The following is a 14,999-nucleotide window of genomic DNA, read 5'->3' on the forward strand; positions in this document are numbered from 1 at the left end:
GAAAATATGTTAATTTTTAAAATAAATCTGTTTTCAGGTGAAAATGAAATAAATGAGATCTACGATAGAAATTTCTCTACTAATTAAAGAAGTATTGGATTAATACACAAAGATTGTAAAAAACCCCCAAATATCGCACAATATGCAATATCCAAAGACAATTACTCTAACAGATAAAAAGCATTACGCAGCAAGAATTCTGACATTTTAGTAGGCTAACAAATTAAGGGTTTATAATAAGTGATGTGTAGACCCTATAACATAAATGATTACACTTCGAGGAAGTGACAATTAAAAACCAAAATTAAAAGGTGTTACATCTCAGAATAATACAACAGACTACCACCATTTTCCTTAATATACTTAAGAAGAATAATATAGCCCTGCAGAAGAGAATGAAATGCAGTTTGCAATAAGTAGATGAGTCAAGAAGCATAGTAGTAGACAACCAGTAAATACATATATAACCAGCTTACATCGTTACAGGCGTATTGACTATATGCACCAGCAGCACCTCCCTAAGAAAAAAATGAAACCAGTTATTTCTCTACTATAATTGCTTAAGAAGAAAAGGCACACTTCAGATACCCTCAATTCTGACCAATCCTTATGTAGAATATGTAAAGAATAGGTGATAAGGGGAGTATTGTACTCTCCACTATTAATGTGTGAACACCCACATGTGAACATAAGAGCCAGGCACATTAGCCCTTTGTATATTAGTGATTATCTAGCGGTACTTGGGAAACATTTTAAAACAGACACCGTCAAGACATGATTTTAACAGAAATAAAGATTTAATGTAATGCTTGTAATTCAAACATATTGTGTATGTAATATGTACATACACATATATGTAAAAATTAGGAAGTGGAAACTGGAAAGAAACAAAAATTAACACCTTCCTGATTTACAGTCAAATATAAAATATAAAGGTACAGCATAAATAGTAATAGTTCCTTTTTTAAAGTAAATCTCACTTATTATTAATATAATCAATAGTGTCCCCCAAAACTGTAATTTTGTTGCTCTTTGCAAAAACCCAGTACACATTGTGATGAATTTTACATTTTAGAAATACTGATGACAGGAATTTTTTACATTTTTGGAAACATTGTCCTTGTTGCTGCTGATTCATTCCCATTTTTCTACTTTGAAGTAGCAACTGATAGTGCTTAGCAATAGAACTACACGACTAGCTTAATTTTGTTTACTTACTATATTATGAAAACCAAGAAAAAACCCCGTCATTGACATAGAAAAAGTAAACTTGACTGTTTCATTTACCTTTCAAGTTTTTTCTCATTTTTCATATTGAGTAAATGTTTGAACATAGTAACTTTCCATTAAAAATAAAAATCTTATCTTGTTAATGCTGAAAGGAAACCAAAATAATTATATATATCTGACATAAATCTGCAAATATTTTAGTCCATACAGTTACTCACTATCTTGATAAAAATGCTTCAGTTAAGTTTTTGATCTATTCAGCACCACATTAGAGCACTTTTGCATCTTTCACCTATTTCTGGATGACTGGCTTGACCTGTCTAGGATTCATAACTTCACAAGTGTCCCTGCTGCACGAAAGAATGAAAAACTGAGATAATGTTATTTATTGTAGGTATCTGTGTGATTACTTCTGAGAGGAGGAACGACTTTGAACATGCAGACCAATTCACACTGGCCTTGTCTTGGGTAGAAGGGGAGAAGAGACAACCTGTATAATGAGCGTAATGTAAGTGCAACAGATAACCCCTTCCACTCCTTTTTTCATTATTCTATAATCTGTATGATTCTATTTAACTTTTTAACATCTCTGCCAACTAATTAATATCATTGAATAAACTGTAATATTCATCTTCTAGCTCTCTCTTCATCATTTTCCATTTGTAACAGAAACTCCCACATGAACACTCATATAAATAATGCAATTGAGGGCTAGGTGTTACTATAAATATATTTATGTTGGGTAGCAAAAAGTAAATGTAAGAAAAGTGCTTACAGGGCCACATCCACTCTTGCTTATTGTGTAGACTACTCCACTCTGAAATAAAACCAGAAGTCAATTATTCCATGTAAAAAAGAAAAAAAGAAGGTGGGGGGAGGGGGGAGCAGAAAGGCCTGCTGTTTATGGCTTGAAAAGTTGTGCAACTGACAATGTGTAGGTATGTGCAAATATGGGATAAGCAAGTACAGAGTTTACCAGTTCACTGCAACTGGCTGTAACAATTCTAATTTAATATGAGACATTAGTCATCATTTGGGTTTCATATAACTTTGTCATTGGTCATGTAAGCTTTCAAAATCCACAAGTGGTTTTACCAAATGGTCTATATTTTAGAAAAAAATAATAACTTCAGGTAGTTACGTGACAAAATGAGAAACTCAACTCAGAGAAGAGTATGTATTATATGTGAAAGAAATGCAATGAAGAAAATCAGTATTTAGTATCTACATTAAAATAATTGGTATTTCTCAGAGTCTGGTAATTCCACCTACAAGTAGTGAAGACTGAACAAATGGACTATTACCAGATAATTTTCTAATAAATATAATCACTAGTAAGTAGTAAGAAATATATCCTTGAGAATCTCAGTTCAAGAAACTGGAGACGTACCAGAAAGCATCTGACAGTTCAAGTGGAAATAGGCACATTATAGTAGTGGTGATAATTAACTAAAAATCAAGTATACATTTCTGTGATTAAAGAAATGAAAGTGATCAGTAAGAATGCAGACATACATAGCCCAGAAGTTTAAAAAGGGTAACTAGACAGTGAAATCCCCAAATTTTCAACTGCAGATATAATCTGGTGTTAAAAGTGATACAGACATTATTATACTGGAGCTTCAATATACGCATGAATATCTGGTGAAGTTTGGAGAAATTTTGCAAATTTTTGTGGAGAAGACAGTGAAACAGAAATATAATTAGTCCTTTTATTTTGATTATTTAAAAAAAAGAAGAAAAATGCCTAACAAATCAATTGATAATAAATACAGTTTCATTTTCATGATGCCAGATGTCTCTAGAACTATAAAATAAATGGTTTGTGACCGTGTTTGCATGCACATGTGCACACACAGGTAGGAAGCCTCTAGGAAGACGGAAGGAATCTTTTTTTTTTTCCTCAAAAGGATCAAGTTAGTGCTTGATAAAAATTATTAATTTGTGAAATCAGAGGTGGTAAAGCATCTTGTTGGTAAGATCCCTGACAGCAAGCTATTGAGTTTAATAGAGTGTAGGTAGTTAAACCTAGTCCAGGTACTGAACATAGAGTTTACTGGATGAATAACTGGCATTCTGTGTTAACTAGCAGAGATGATATTTCAGTACAGTATTAAATCATCTCAATACTCTATAGTTACAGAATTTTAGTTGTTCAAGGTTACTAAAGGAAAACATACAAGTGCTGGAAGTTAGGATTCTTACCTGACTGCCTGAATAGCTGTTCTGAGAGGAACTGGAAGGTCCAACCTTTAAAGAAACCAAAATGCTATTTATTATTTTACAGAAAATTGATTTTTATATAAATGATTTTCAGGAAAGAAAGATGTACTTGTTGGGAAAAGGAAAAATGAAGTAGTTTTCTGTGACTTCATTCCACCAACTGATACTATTAAAATTATTTCAGAGATCTTTAAAGCCAAATAATCAAAACTATACCAAAACAGCTGGTATAAATTAACATAATTCTGCTGCTTGCACCCTTTTTTATCTGGCTTCAAACACTTGATGTCCATCATTGAGGAGGAGACCTACACTGTCAAGATCATTGAAAAGCAGATGAAAACTTTTTACTGATATGACTATGTAGACATGACGAAATGTAGGGCATATTTGCTGGGAGAAACGAAAGAAGAAAAAGAGGCTTCTTTACTGAGCTGCAAGTGATAGTTTTCAGAAAAAAAATTAAATAGTTAAATTTTATACCTAGATCATTATTTGCAAAGGGCAAGGTTTCAGAGCTGTTGAAATAAGTGATCTTGAAAAGCAAGCAAGCACTATGACTAAAAAGTGAAGACAGAAAAAAAGAATACTTGTGTTAGAAAGTTACTCCAGATGAGCTAGAGATAACCTGCAGGAGGAAATGGTAACAAGGCTGACAACCATTTAGAAAGTTTGGTATTTTAATCAACCAGGGCACATTGCCAAAAAGAAAAATAAATTGAGCAACAAAAGGGATAAAGATGTGACTAGAAGCAGCTCTTGACTAAGTCTTGAGACCTTGGGCAATTACCAGTATGTCAGTGTCTTTGGAGAAAGAATACTTACCATGATGCATCGTCCTTGTGTTGTGTAAGTCCCTCCACGCTGCAAGAAATTACAGGTTCCAGTTACTGTTTATTGACTGGTATATAAATACCAAATTATTTTAAACAGAAAATCAACTGAATTCCCATTCACAGTCAGAATGAAGAAGTGTTTCCTTGCTTACAATACCTTACATATTATAACAATCTAATCTGAGAACTGACATTAACTAATTAAAAATAAAAATACCTTCAAAACTGCTGTCCTGGTTTCAGCTGGGACAGAGTTAATTGCCTTCCTAGTAGCTGGTATAGTGTTATGTTTTGGTTCAGTATGAGAAGAATGTTGAAAACACACTGATGTTTTCAATTGTTGCTAAGTAATGTTAAACTAAGTCAAGGCTTTTTCAGCTTCTCATGCCCAGCCAGCAAGAAGGCTGGAGGGGCACAAGAAGCTGGGAGGGGACACAGCCAGGGCAGCTGACCCAAACTGGCCAAAGGAATGTTCCATACCGTGGGATGTCATGTCTAGTATATAAACTGGGGGGAGGGGTCAGGGGGAATTGCCACTCAGGAACTAACTGGGTGTCGGTCAGTGGGTGGTGAGCAATTGCATTGTGCATCACTTGCATAATCTAATCCTTTTATTATTACTATTGTCATTTTATTAGTGTTATGATTATCATTATTAGTTTCTTCTTTTCTGTTCTATTAAACTGTTCTTATCTCAACTCACGAGTTTTACTTTTTTTTCCCCGATTCTCTCCCCCATTCCACTCGGTGGGGGGAAGTGAGCGAGTGGCTGCATGGTGCTTAGTTACTGGCTGGGGTTAAACCATGACACTGCATGCAAAAATGTAAGCATAAATAAGATCTCTCTAGGAAAGTTATTTGAATGGAACGCTATAATCTTCATGCTACAACCATGAAACAACTGGACCACTGAGACAGGAATTCTAAAATTGAGGTAACTGGAAATTGGGAAATTGTAGAAGAATTGCTCTTACCTTGTTACATTCTACTTCTATCATAAGCTGTTAAAAAAAATGAGGAAACATTTACAAATTATTTACTGGGAAAAAAAAAAAGCAGCTTATTATAGGAAATGGGAAATACATTTGCTGAAGCGAGGGACAAAACCCAGGTGTTCACTCTTGATTACATCACAAGATGACATAAATCAGTGTTGCTACAGTCAAAAACCAATATGAACAGACTTTCTTTACTTTAGCTGCTTATCATGTTTAAGATGTTTCATGTAAGCATAATTATTGGCCATAAAATAGACAAACTAATTTCTAAGAGTATGCTACACAGCTATAGTTCCCAGAGACTGGGGCAGTAGATAAGAACAGCACAGTTCACCAGAAGTACAGTGGAGTTCTCCTTATGACCAATTTTCTTTTCTTTATCTTTATGCTATGGATTGTTTTGATAACGATATTATTAGTTTCCTTATTTCTGTGGGGGAAAAACAATATTTATTTTATTTTTTCATCAATTTAGTAAGAGGATTAGGCAGTTAAATTAAAAGTGTTGAAAATATCTAATGATTTTGGCCATCTTAGTTAATGAATACATGACAACAAACGTACGTCTTATATCAAGTCAAAGATCTTTTAATTTACTATATTAATTTCTAGTATGCAAATACACTCAAAACATACCTTCCTTTTACTTTTTCCTGTCCCATTAACTGACTCAGAATGCGTAGGTGTGAGAGTTTTGCTTTGAATTCCAACCCAAAATTTCTCTAGATCTTGAACAACAGTTGCACTGGAAAGAAAACAAAATAATAATTATTTTTCTATCAGAATATTTCAGTATAAAATACCAATAAACTCTCCTCCCCACCCCACCAAGAAAATCTACTGTATTTTGATTTTAAGGGTATACAGTACAAGTTTTAATAGAACATCATGATTTTCCAGAACACTTTTCCAGTTACTGTATTATCATCCAACATAATTTTGAAGATAAATAAAATAGAAGCTGAGAAGGAGCAGAAGAGGAATGGACACTATTTGAAGAAGCAGTGGCTCCAGTGGGGAGTATCAGCTCAAAAGTCCATAAAAATTGTCACACCTCTTTCCCGCTCCAACAACCTATACCTATGACGGTGAACTGAGTTTCATGGCATTAATGAGTAGAAGTGATTGTGTTTTTAAATTGTGTTCTTTTCCCCCTTTCTATATTCCTCAAGATTTAATGAAGCAAGGCCAAGATGCCCCTGTCATAAATCTATACTTCAAACAATATCAAGCTATCAAATATTTAGATATTTTCCAATTACATCAAGCATGCATGTTTTTTAGACCAGGTGATATTTTTACAAGCTTCAGATCTGCAAGAAAAGTAGCATTAAACATAGGATAAATTTGTCTGCTCCTGTTTTCAGCAGTTAGTTCATGGGTTGTAAGCGTATTTTTAAATTTAGCTTACAAGCATTTACATAAAACTACTATTCTTCTGCTATTCAAAATGAAAAAAGTTATAATTGAATGGAGTTTGAACTTCACTTATTCAGGGAACTAGTTACATTCACATTGTTGCTCTCGTAATTGAAGAGGTCAAAGTGTAAAAACTGGTTACTCAAAGATCCATTAATAACACTGTGCTTAATGGAATTATTTACATATATTAACATCTGTAGGACAGTGTTTACCTTTTATAATTATACCTTGAAATGGAAATCATGTTATTTAATGGACACAGGGGGAAGTTATGACAAACTATGAAAAAAAAAATTATTGTGACAAGACAAGAATATCAGAAACAGCAACACAGATCCATGTCAAAATAATCCATAGAAATAAAATTCCAAGGGAAAAAAAAAAAAAAGAAAAACAATTATTTACATAAATTGAAGATCTTTAACATCAAGTGGAGCAATCCATGTTGTTGTCACTTTCTGCTTCACATCTGAATTTGCATTACTTACTGCTGAATTCTGCAATTAAAAAGAAATACATATAATCATATAAGATGTAAAAGTGATTTTTACGTATGTTATTAGGGAAACTGTCTCTACTACAACAGGTAACACTGATGTCCTCCTAAGAAGTGCCAGGTAGCTTCTACATTAGATTCATATCACATATAGAAGATACATGTATTTCTTGAGAAAGTCAAAATTTTTAAAATCTACTGATGAAATAACTTTGCCATATAAAAAATGCTTACTAGTTTTATCAGTTCTGATTAAAGTATTTAAAAGGAAACCAAGCTTAAGTAACTATTCCAAAGACTGAACACATACCATCACATTATGACATTCCAAGCCTTTAGTGTTTGGATCTGTAATTTTAAAAGTACCAACAGGAACATCTCCTCCTATTTCTCGAGCTTGTAGATTAAATCCTTTAAAACCAACATCTTTAAGTGCTTCTAGAGTCACTGTGAAAACAGACATTTTGAGAAATTGAAGTTTCATACACAACTAAAACCTCTTAAATGTTTAACAACTCCCTCAATTCAAAGCACAAGACTGCATGTGCAGAAATTACTTAAAACCTTTTACAGTTTTTAAAAATGTTGGAATTTATTACAGTTTTTATTCATTATCAAGAGAATGACAATAAAGGCAAACGAAGAAATTTGGAGAGGCATTTCTGTGTAAAGTAACATGGAATATATTATTTACTGACAATTTTAAAAGTAATTCTGCTCTACCAAATGACTACAACTTTCTTATTAATCTGATTTGCTCCCCATGCATACTCAGAATATTGGCCAATGGCCCTGCTGTCCAAAAGGTTATTTATTTTCTGCCTAATTAGGCCTACAAAGTCAAAATAGCTACGGAAGAAAGAGAACTGCATTTCTTTCTACCTCTGTTCTGAAAGAAAATATCAACTTTTGCCTAAGGCTGAATTGCAGAACCATTTTTTTTTTTAATGTTTTACAACTGGAAAAAGAGAAACTAGACAGTTTGGCTCTCATGTTCTATATTAAATATGAAAAATTGTGAACTAATTAATTTTACTTAAATTTTGTTACTGAAGGAGCTCAGAAAAACATGGAAGAGAGCAGTTTCATGTTTTGTGTATATCCAAATGGAAATTAAATTTCAAGAGGCATAATCAAATTTGTTATGATCTATTATAAACTTGCTCTGCTAATGCCAATATTAGGCACTTTCACAAATAAAATCAGAATAATGGTTTATGCCCAAAGGTATGTATAGTCATTAAAAATAAGGACAGATAAACTGGAAGGGCAATCTAATGCAGCTCCCTGAGACCAGGTACTGGATGCTTACAAATTGAAGGAATAGAAACATAGTGCTAAAGCAAGAAAAGCATGGTTAAGAAAAAAAGGGGAAGAAAAAAAAAAGGCAAGGTTAGTAGAGTCTGGGTTCAATATTTTTGTCATGGTAAATCCCATAGAACCTCACCAAACAGTCTGCATATTCTTAAATCTATCCATCATTTTGCTGGCAATGCTGTTTTAAAAACAGCTACCAGTAATCAAACATCCCTCCCATCCTTGAAGGAGCTATTCACTCATGTTTTTCCAAGAATGGGAGCTATAATAGGACTCTAATGCTTCTCCATTCTTTTCCCTACATATCACTTTCCATGCAAGTACATCCATGTTACTAGGTTCAGGTAAAACAGAATCCCAGCTAGACAGTAGCTGCTTAGTGAATAACGCTCTTTTTCAGCTACTGAGATACAACAACAGACATGTGACGGGTTACAACTCACTTCCACTTCCATGCTTCTTCTAGCAAATGGCCAGAAAAAGAAACATTCACAAGCCACTTAAAGTGTAACAGCACCATGAGATGGCATCACAGTGTGGAGAAACAAGGTTGTCAAGGTGTTCCATCCAGAGAGCAGTTTGGGATTAAGAAAATAAAAAGGTGGTTTAAGCCACAATAGCTCCACCTCCTGCAATTTGATAAAATCTGGGATGCAGCTCTTAGAAGGATGACTCAAAATGTCTCACTCTTGAGTTGTCTTATACTGCATCCTGAATTTTTATTTTCCTGTAAGATGACAGGATGTGAACACGTTATGAATAGGATCCCTTTGTATTGCAGAGGTCTGGTACAACAGCAAATACTCAAACACAAAGTTAAAGAGCAACTAATTATTACTCCAGTTTGGCCAGCTGTCCCATTTCATTTTAATTTTGTCTCAAAAATTATAGCATAAAGTATATATATTAGATAGGGAAAAGAAAAATAATATTTTTTCAGTTATACATATATATAAAACATTTCAAAAAAAGATTAATATCTCAGGTATAGATGAATGAGATTGAAATTTAAAAAATAAATTTAAATAGACTGAGAGGTAAATGGTAAAGACTGGTAATTCTGGGAGACAGAGAAAGATTTTATGTTATTCAGGTTATTTACCTTGGATTTCATTTCCTGGCTCAAAGTTATCAAAAGATACAGCAATAATATATGGTGGTGCAGATGTCTGTGGTTCAGCTTCATAGTTTGGTAACAGGGAATCACAATCAATTGAGGTATTTTTCTGTGGAAAACCAAGGATTCCAGGCAAAAATATCCCACAGAACACAAAAACAAAGCAGGAGTGTCTCCTCATCTGTGGAACAAAAAGACAATATAGTTTATAGTAACTTCTTTTTAGTAGTTGCCATGTTTGACAAGTATCTGCTTTTCTACAGGGTAGCAAACAGCACAAGCCTAGAAAGCTGGATTTTCATTGCATTCATGTATTTTGAAAAAAAAAAAAATTAAAATAAAATACCTACATAGACTGGCAGAACAGTGCAATAAATAACACAAATATTTCCATTTTAAAATATTGAATTATTAATGGAAGTTTAAATTCTCTGGTTACATGACACCAATCCATTAACAGCCATGTCTGCTGCATTATGGCTTTGGACTAGAAAAGCCTTTAAACAAACTTCCTCATTGTTGAGCCAGCAGATTTAGCTCAGCTCCTTCGTTATTCAAGAACTAAGACACAATCCTTGGTCTTTCAAACTATTTTTTGTAGATATAATATGACTAGCATGCTCTCTTTTGACTGCTTTGCCTAATCCCACTTCCAAGAGACAGCCAAGAAATCTATTGTTAAATGCCCTAGAGAACTCTTAGAAGTTTTTCAAAATATTTGTTTCCTGAAGGACTTAACAACAGACTTTTGCAAAGTCCTTTGGAACTTCTAAACAATTTAAAAATACCTAATTGTTAGTGCATGCTTCCCACTGGATAGGACTAAATTATACCCAGTACAGAAATTCACAGAAATAACTAAGAGGCAGGACTGAAGTCCAGTCTTCAAGGACTGCCAGTGGAAAGAAAATGTATTTTCTTTATAATTCACTTGTAGTAACTGACACTGATAGTAAACTGTTTCCAAGAAAGAAAGGAAACATTCCCTAGCAGTATTCTCAGGTGTTTAATACCAGATTTTATGGCCCATGTTCAAAGTCTAAACATTCAACCATGGCACCACATAATTTGTAAGGTCATTACATCTTATGAATATCTCACTGTCCAGTTACAAAAATGCTGATACAACTGTTAAATCACAAGAATTATTTAATAATGCTGTTCTTCATGCTGTCTGCTACAGGATTGCCTTGTGTGATACAACAGGCTGTAGCAGAAAGAATGGAGATATTTACTTGAGATTTTTTTAAAGCATTTCAAACACAATGTAAGAGATATGTTCAATTTGTATCATCTACCTGCGTATCTTAATTTGTGCATGAATGTGTTAAGACAATTCGGTTTTTTATGTGCTAATGAAATAAGTAACAGAAGCATCTGGAAGCAGTGGGGGTGGAACTTCAGAACATAATTCCAAACACCCATGCACTCAACTCTGAACTTAAACAACTTTTTAAAAAGCCACTGAGTCAACAGATAATAAAACAGGTGTCTGTGGAGTGTTGAAAGATTTCCTATAGGAAGATGATGAAGGTTTGCATGGTGTCACAACCAGCAAGTACAGCAATGAGGAAAGCTATGCATGCAAGTTACGATGTCTTTAAAGCAGATGAAGGCTATCCCTCCCAAAAGTCTCACAAAAATGTCACTTAAATGGGATCCTGGTAAGCATTATGTTTTGGTATCAGTAAGCTGGGTGCGGTTATCCAATCTCTTGTGACAATTTTGACATGGCCCACCTCTAATTAAATTTTAAATACAGCATGTAGGTGCTATTACATTAACAGATGTGGTAAACAATGATTTAATATGAACCAGTCTATATGTTGTTGAAATCTTTGTCTGACTCATGGAGAGATGGAAAAAATTCTGTTTCTAATTAGATGTTCTATTTCAAAGCACAGAGTCCTTAGCACTAGTTCAGCTGGGATTGGAAAATTGTCTGGAGCTGCACTCTGCCATGAAAGAAAACCAGTCTGAAACTTCCTTTCCTCTTTTTCTAGCTAGAAGAGAGCCAGAAACACAAGCAGAACAAGTTGAAACATGGCTGAGATGCCTTCTCTTTGCATCAGCTCTCTGATTTAACAGTTCAAGAGCTATCCTAAGAGTCTCATCATGCCATCCTTTGGAACTAAGTTTTAGATGAGGAAGAGAGAGATCAGCATCTTACAAAATACCAAGTCCAGACTTGAGGCAGAAGCAGAAAATAATTTCCATGGACCCCAAGTTCCAATACATATTCAATGCAATCATGTTATCTTGCACCACAGATTTACCTTTTCTCCATGAAAAATGTAAAGAAACTAAAAGTAAATATTTACAAAATAGAAGCATAGGGAAATCTGGCAAATAAATATTATTTGCAAGCATCTAATTGGATATAATTATGAAAATTTAACTGTATCCTCAGTTCCTTCATCTGATGGAAAAATTCTAATTCTTTTTTATCACAAATACACTCCCTTCTTCCTATGAGCCTATATGGCCCTCATCTTTGCAGTACCTGAGCTGCTACCTTAAGAATCCTCTTCCACATTTAGTCTAATATGACGTCAAGCCAACAATTAAATCCCTGGATGCTAGTTAGTTAGCTACTGCTTTCAAAGCCTAGTGCACTCAGGAAGAGACACTTTGGTGGTTTGCTTCTCTGGAGCCTTGGGCAAAGTTCTGAATAGAGACAAAAGTTGTTTTAAAAGCCTTTAAATATAGAGCATTTAATTAATATGATAAATACTTTTCTGTAATTTGAAAAACACAGTCCTGGCAAGTGCATCCTGCCAACAGTTTAAGACTCAGTCCTGTATACCCCTTTCTAATCCCATTCTTTATGAGTATTTTTCTCCTTTCTTTTTTCCTCCTAGACACTCTTGATGATCCACAGACTTACTCTTTAGCCTTTGAGAATAAACATTACCAGTTAGTGTGCACCCTGTCCACCACATCCCCAACAACACACCTTAATGACCAAGCGCTGATGCGTGGGCATCCTCTGGTCCCTCTATGGTCAGTGTGGAAGAGCTGCAGCCAGGCAGCGCAGATGCCCCAGCAAGATGAGAGAGAGGAGGTGGAAGGCTTGGCCAATCCGCAGCGAGGCGGGGAGCCCGCGTGGCCAATCGGGGCCAACCGTGCTTCTGCCGTGGAAATTAGGACACCGCAGGTGGGACTCTCCTGCCCAGATGGGGCAATGACACCACACACTCCTCACAGGTGAATCATGCCCCCTCTGACCTTTAACTAGGTATCTGGGATAGGTAAGGCTTCTGAAGGTTGATAGCCTAAACTAGTATGTTGACTAAAATCTACAGAATTATGCTATACAAAAGACTTACTAATATTTCATGATCAGTTTTGGTAAAATATTCTACACAAGTCTGTTTAATTTGACCTCAGAGTATTCTGCTGCTAGTTTTTCGCTTTTTTATTCCTTTCTTACAGTTGAAGAAGACTTGGGAAATTGCAGTCATCATAATACTGCCAAGTATTTTCTCAGAGCAAAGAGTTAATGAGGCTGTTTTATCTCATGTACCTTGTGGGAAGGGTCTAAAGTTATTGCATCTGACCTGCATTAAAAATCAAACATCTTTGTTTCTCTTCAGAAGCATTTTCACAAGGTTTCTGCTGAAGATTGGGAGAAGTCCAAAAGCTGGATGACATATAGAATAGAATAGAACAGAATAGAATATTTTCAGTTGGAAGGGACCTACATTCATCTATCTAGTCCAACTGCCTGACCAATTCAGGGCTGACCAGAGGTTAAAGCATGTTATTAAGGGCATTGTCTAGACGCCTCTTAAACACTGACAGGCTGGGGGCATTGACCACCTCTCTAGGAAGCCTGTTCCAGTGTTTGACCACCCTCTTGATAAAGAAGTGTTTCCTAATGTCCAGTCTAAACCTCCCCTAACGCAGCTTTGAACCATTCCCACATGTCCTATCGCTGGATACCAGGGAGAAGAGATCAGCACCACCCTCTCTGCTTCCCCTCCTCAGGAAGCTGTAGAGAGCAACGAGGTCAGCCCTCGGTCTCCTTTTCTCCAAACCAGACAAACCCCAATTCCTTAGCTGCTCTTCATAGAACATTTCTTCCAGCCCTTTCACCAGCTTCATTGCCCTCCTCTGGACGCATTCAAGGACCTTAACAATATGACAGACATTTCTATTTAACCAGGGAATACCAGGAAATCTGTGAACCAAAGACTGTTCACAAGAAACTTCTTCAACTTCTTGATGTTTAAACTTCTTCAACTTCTTGATGTTTGTGCATTTAAAATGTACTTAAAATTCAAAATGGTGATAGCATTTTAAGAACATTATCTATCTTTAAGATTTAGCATATTTAGCTAACTGTATTCTCTTTCAGTTAATCAACTTTAATTAATGAGTAGTATTTTATTTACATTATTCCATTATGGAAGACATCACTTCCTATCTGCTACTATCCACTGGGGAAGAGATCATAATCTTCCTTCTCTTACTGTACCACCAAACTTACCATTGATACCAATGTTATAAATAGCAATGAAAATGCATGCACCCTACACACCACAAATGCAATAGCATACTGGTAACACCGTCAAATAAATGACACAGTAAAGGAATGTCAACTTATTGCCCTAGAAACACATAAACAAAGAGATGGGATCTTACAAATGCATATATGCAAGACCTCCTTCACTACCAGCTAGGAGATACTGAGAGGTAACCAGAGGGATCAGAACTATTACTCCAGGCTACTCTGAGCAGCAATGAGTAGTCCTTGAATATTTGGTTTGACAGGCAGATATATAAATGTCAAGCAATGAACTGCTGTAATCTCGGTAATATTATGGTTATAAAGAAGCATAGCTAAGACAAGCGATATGCTTATGTTGGCTGTAACACTGATAAAATACTATATTGAATAAGCTGGTAAGACTCAGACCATTAGTTTACAATGCGAGAGATGTACAGCTGCTGTCCCAGCTCTTACAAAACATATTGCTTGCCGTTTATTTCAAAGGAACAGTATTTTCACTGAATCAAACATAGGACACTGATTCAGTATTAATTTACCTGTACTCCAGAATTTCCAGTCAAAAAAAAAAAGTCTTTTTCAGGTCTCCATGCTTGAAAGGACAATTTTGAGATCATAAATTAAATACCAACTGAACTAGTGGTGAATTCCTGACTCTGGTGAAACCATGATTACGAAGTTTGCTATGTACTGAAACTACTGTGCAAGTGCAGATCAACCCTACGCTGTATACACATGGACTTCCCTGGTGCTTGGAATGCCTTCAATACATATTCCTGTATGAATCTTAGACACTTTTTTTTTTTTTTAAAGATCTCTGATTGTATGGTAGACCGTATAGAGTTAG

At 35.1% G+C, this 14,999-nt stretch overlaps 1 protein-coding gene across 31 annotated transcripts in view; it reads right to left on the reverse strand.

The window, feature by feature from the left end:
* The window catches only part of LOC115349352 (hornerin-like), a 64,568-nt gene extending 51,860 nt beyond the window's left edge, over positions 1-12,708 (reverse strand). For 29 of the 31 annotated variants that reach the window (XM_030033557.2, XM_030033537.2, XM_030033536.2 and 26 more), the window contains exons 1-10: positions 12,596-12,708; positions 9,625-9,820; positions 7,516-7,652; positions 7,115-7,206; positions 5,924-6,032; positions 5,264-5,290; positions 4,279-4,317; positions 3,436-3,480; positions 2,006-2,047; positions 477-518 (exon numbers count right to left, since the gene is read on the reverse strand). In XM_030033557.2, coding sequence (XP_029889417.1) covers positions 477-518; positions 2,006-2,047; positions 3,436-3,480; positions 4,279-4,317; positions 5,264-5,290; positions 5,924-6,032; positions 7,115-7,206; positions 7,516-7,652; positions 9,625-9,820; positions 12,596-12,625 — 759 coding nt within the window. In that variant the 5' untranslated portion in view covers positions 12,626-12,708. Of the gene's footprint in view, positions 1-476; positions 519-2,005; positions 2,048-3,435; positions 3,481-4,278; positions 4,318-5,263; positions 5,291-5,923; positions 6,033-7,114; positions 7,207-7,515; positions 7,653-8,965; positions 8,998-9,624; positions 9,821-12,526 lie in introns of those variants that run through there. The other 2 variants (XM_030033528.2, XM_030033554.2) reach the window with 2 other exon arrangements.
* Between the last annotated feature and the right edge of the window lie 2,291 nt (positions 12,709-14,999).

Source organism: Aquila chrysaetos, chromosome 12 (assembly GCF_900496995.4).
Source record: "Aquila chrysaetos chrysaetos chromosome 12, bAquChr1.4, whole genome shotgun sequence".
Lineage (NCBI taxonomy): Eukaryota > Metazoa > Chordata > Aves > Accipitriformes > Accipitridae > Aquila > Aquila chrysaetos.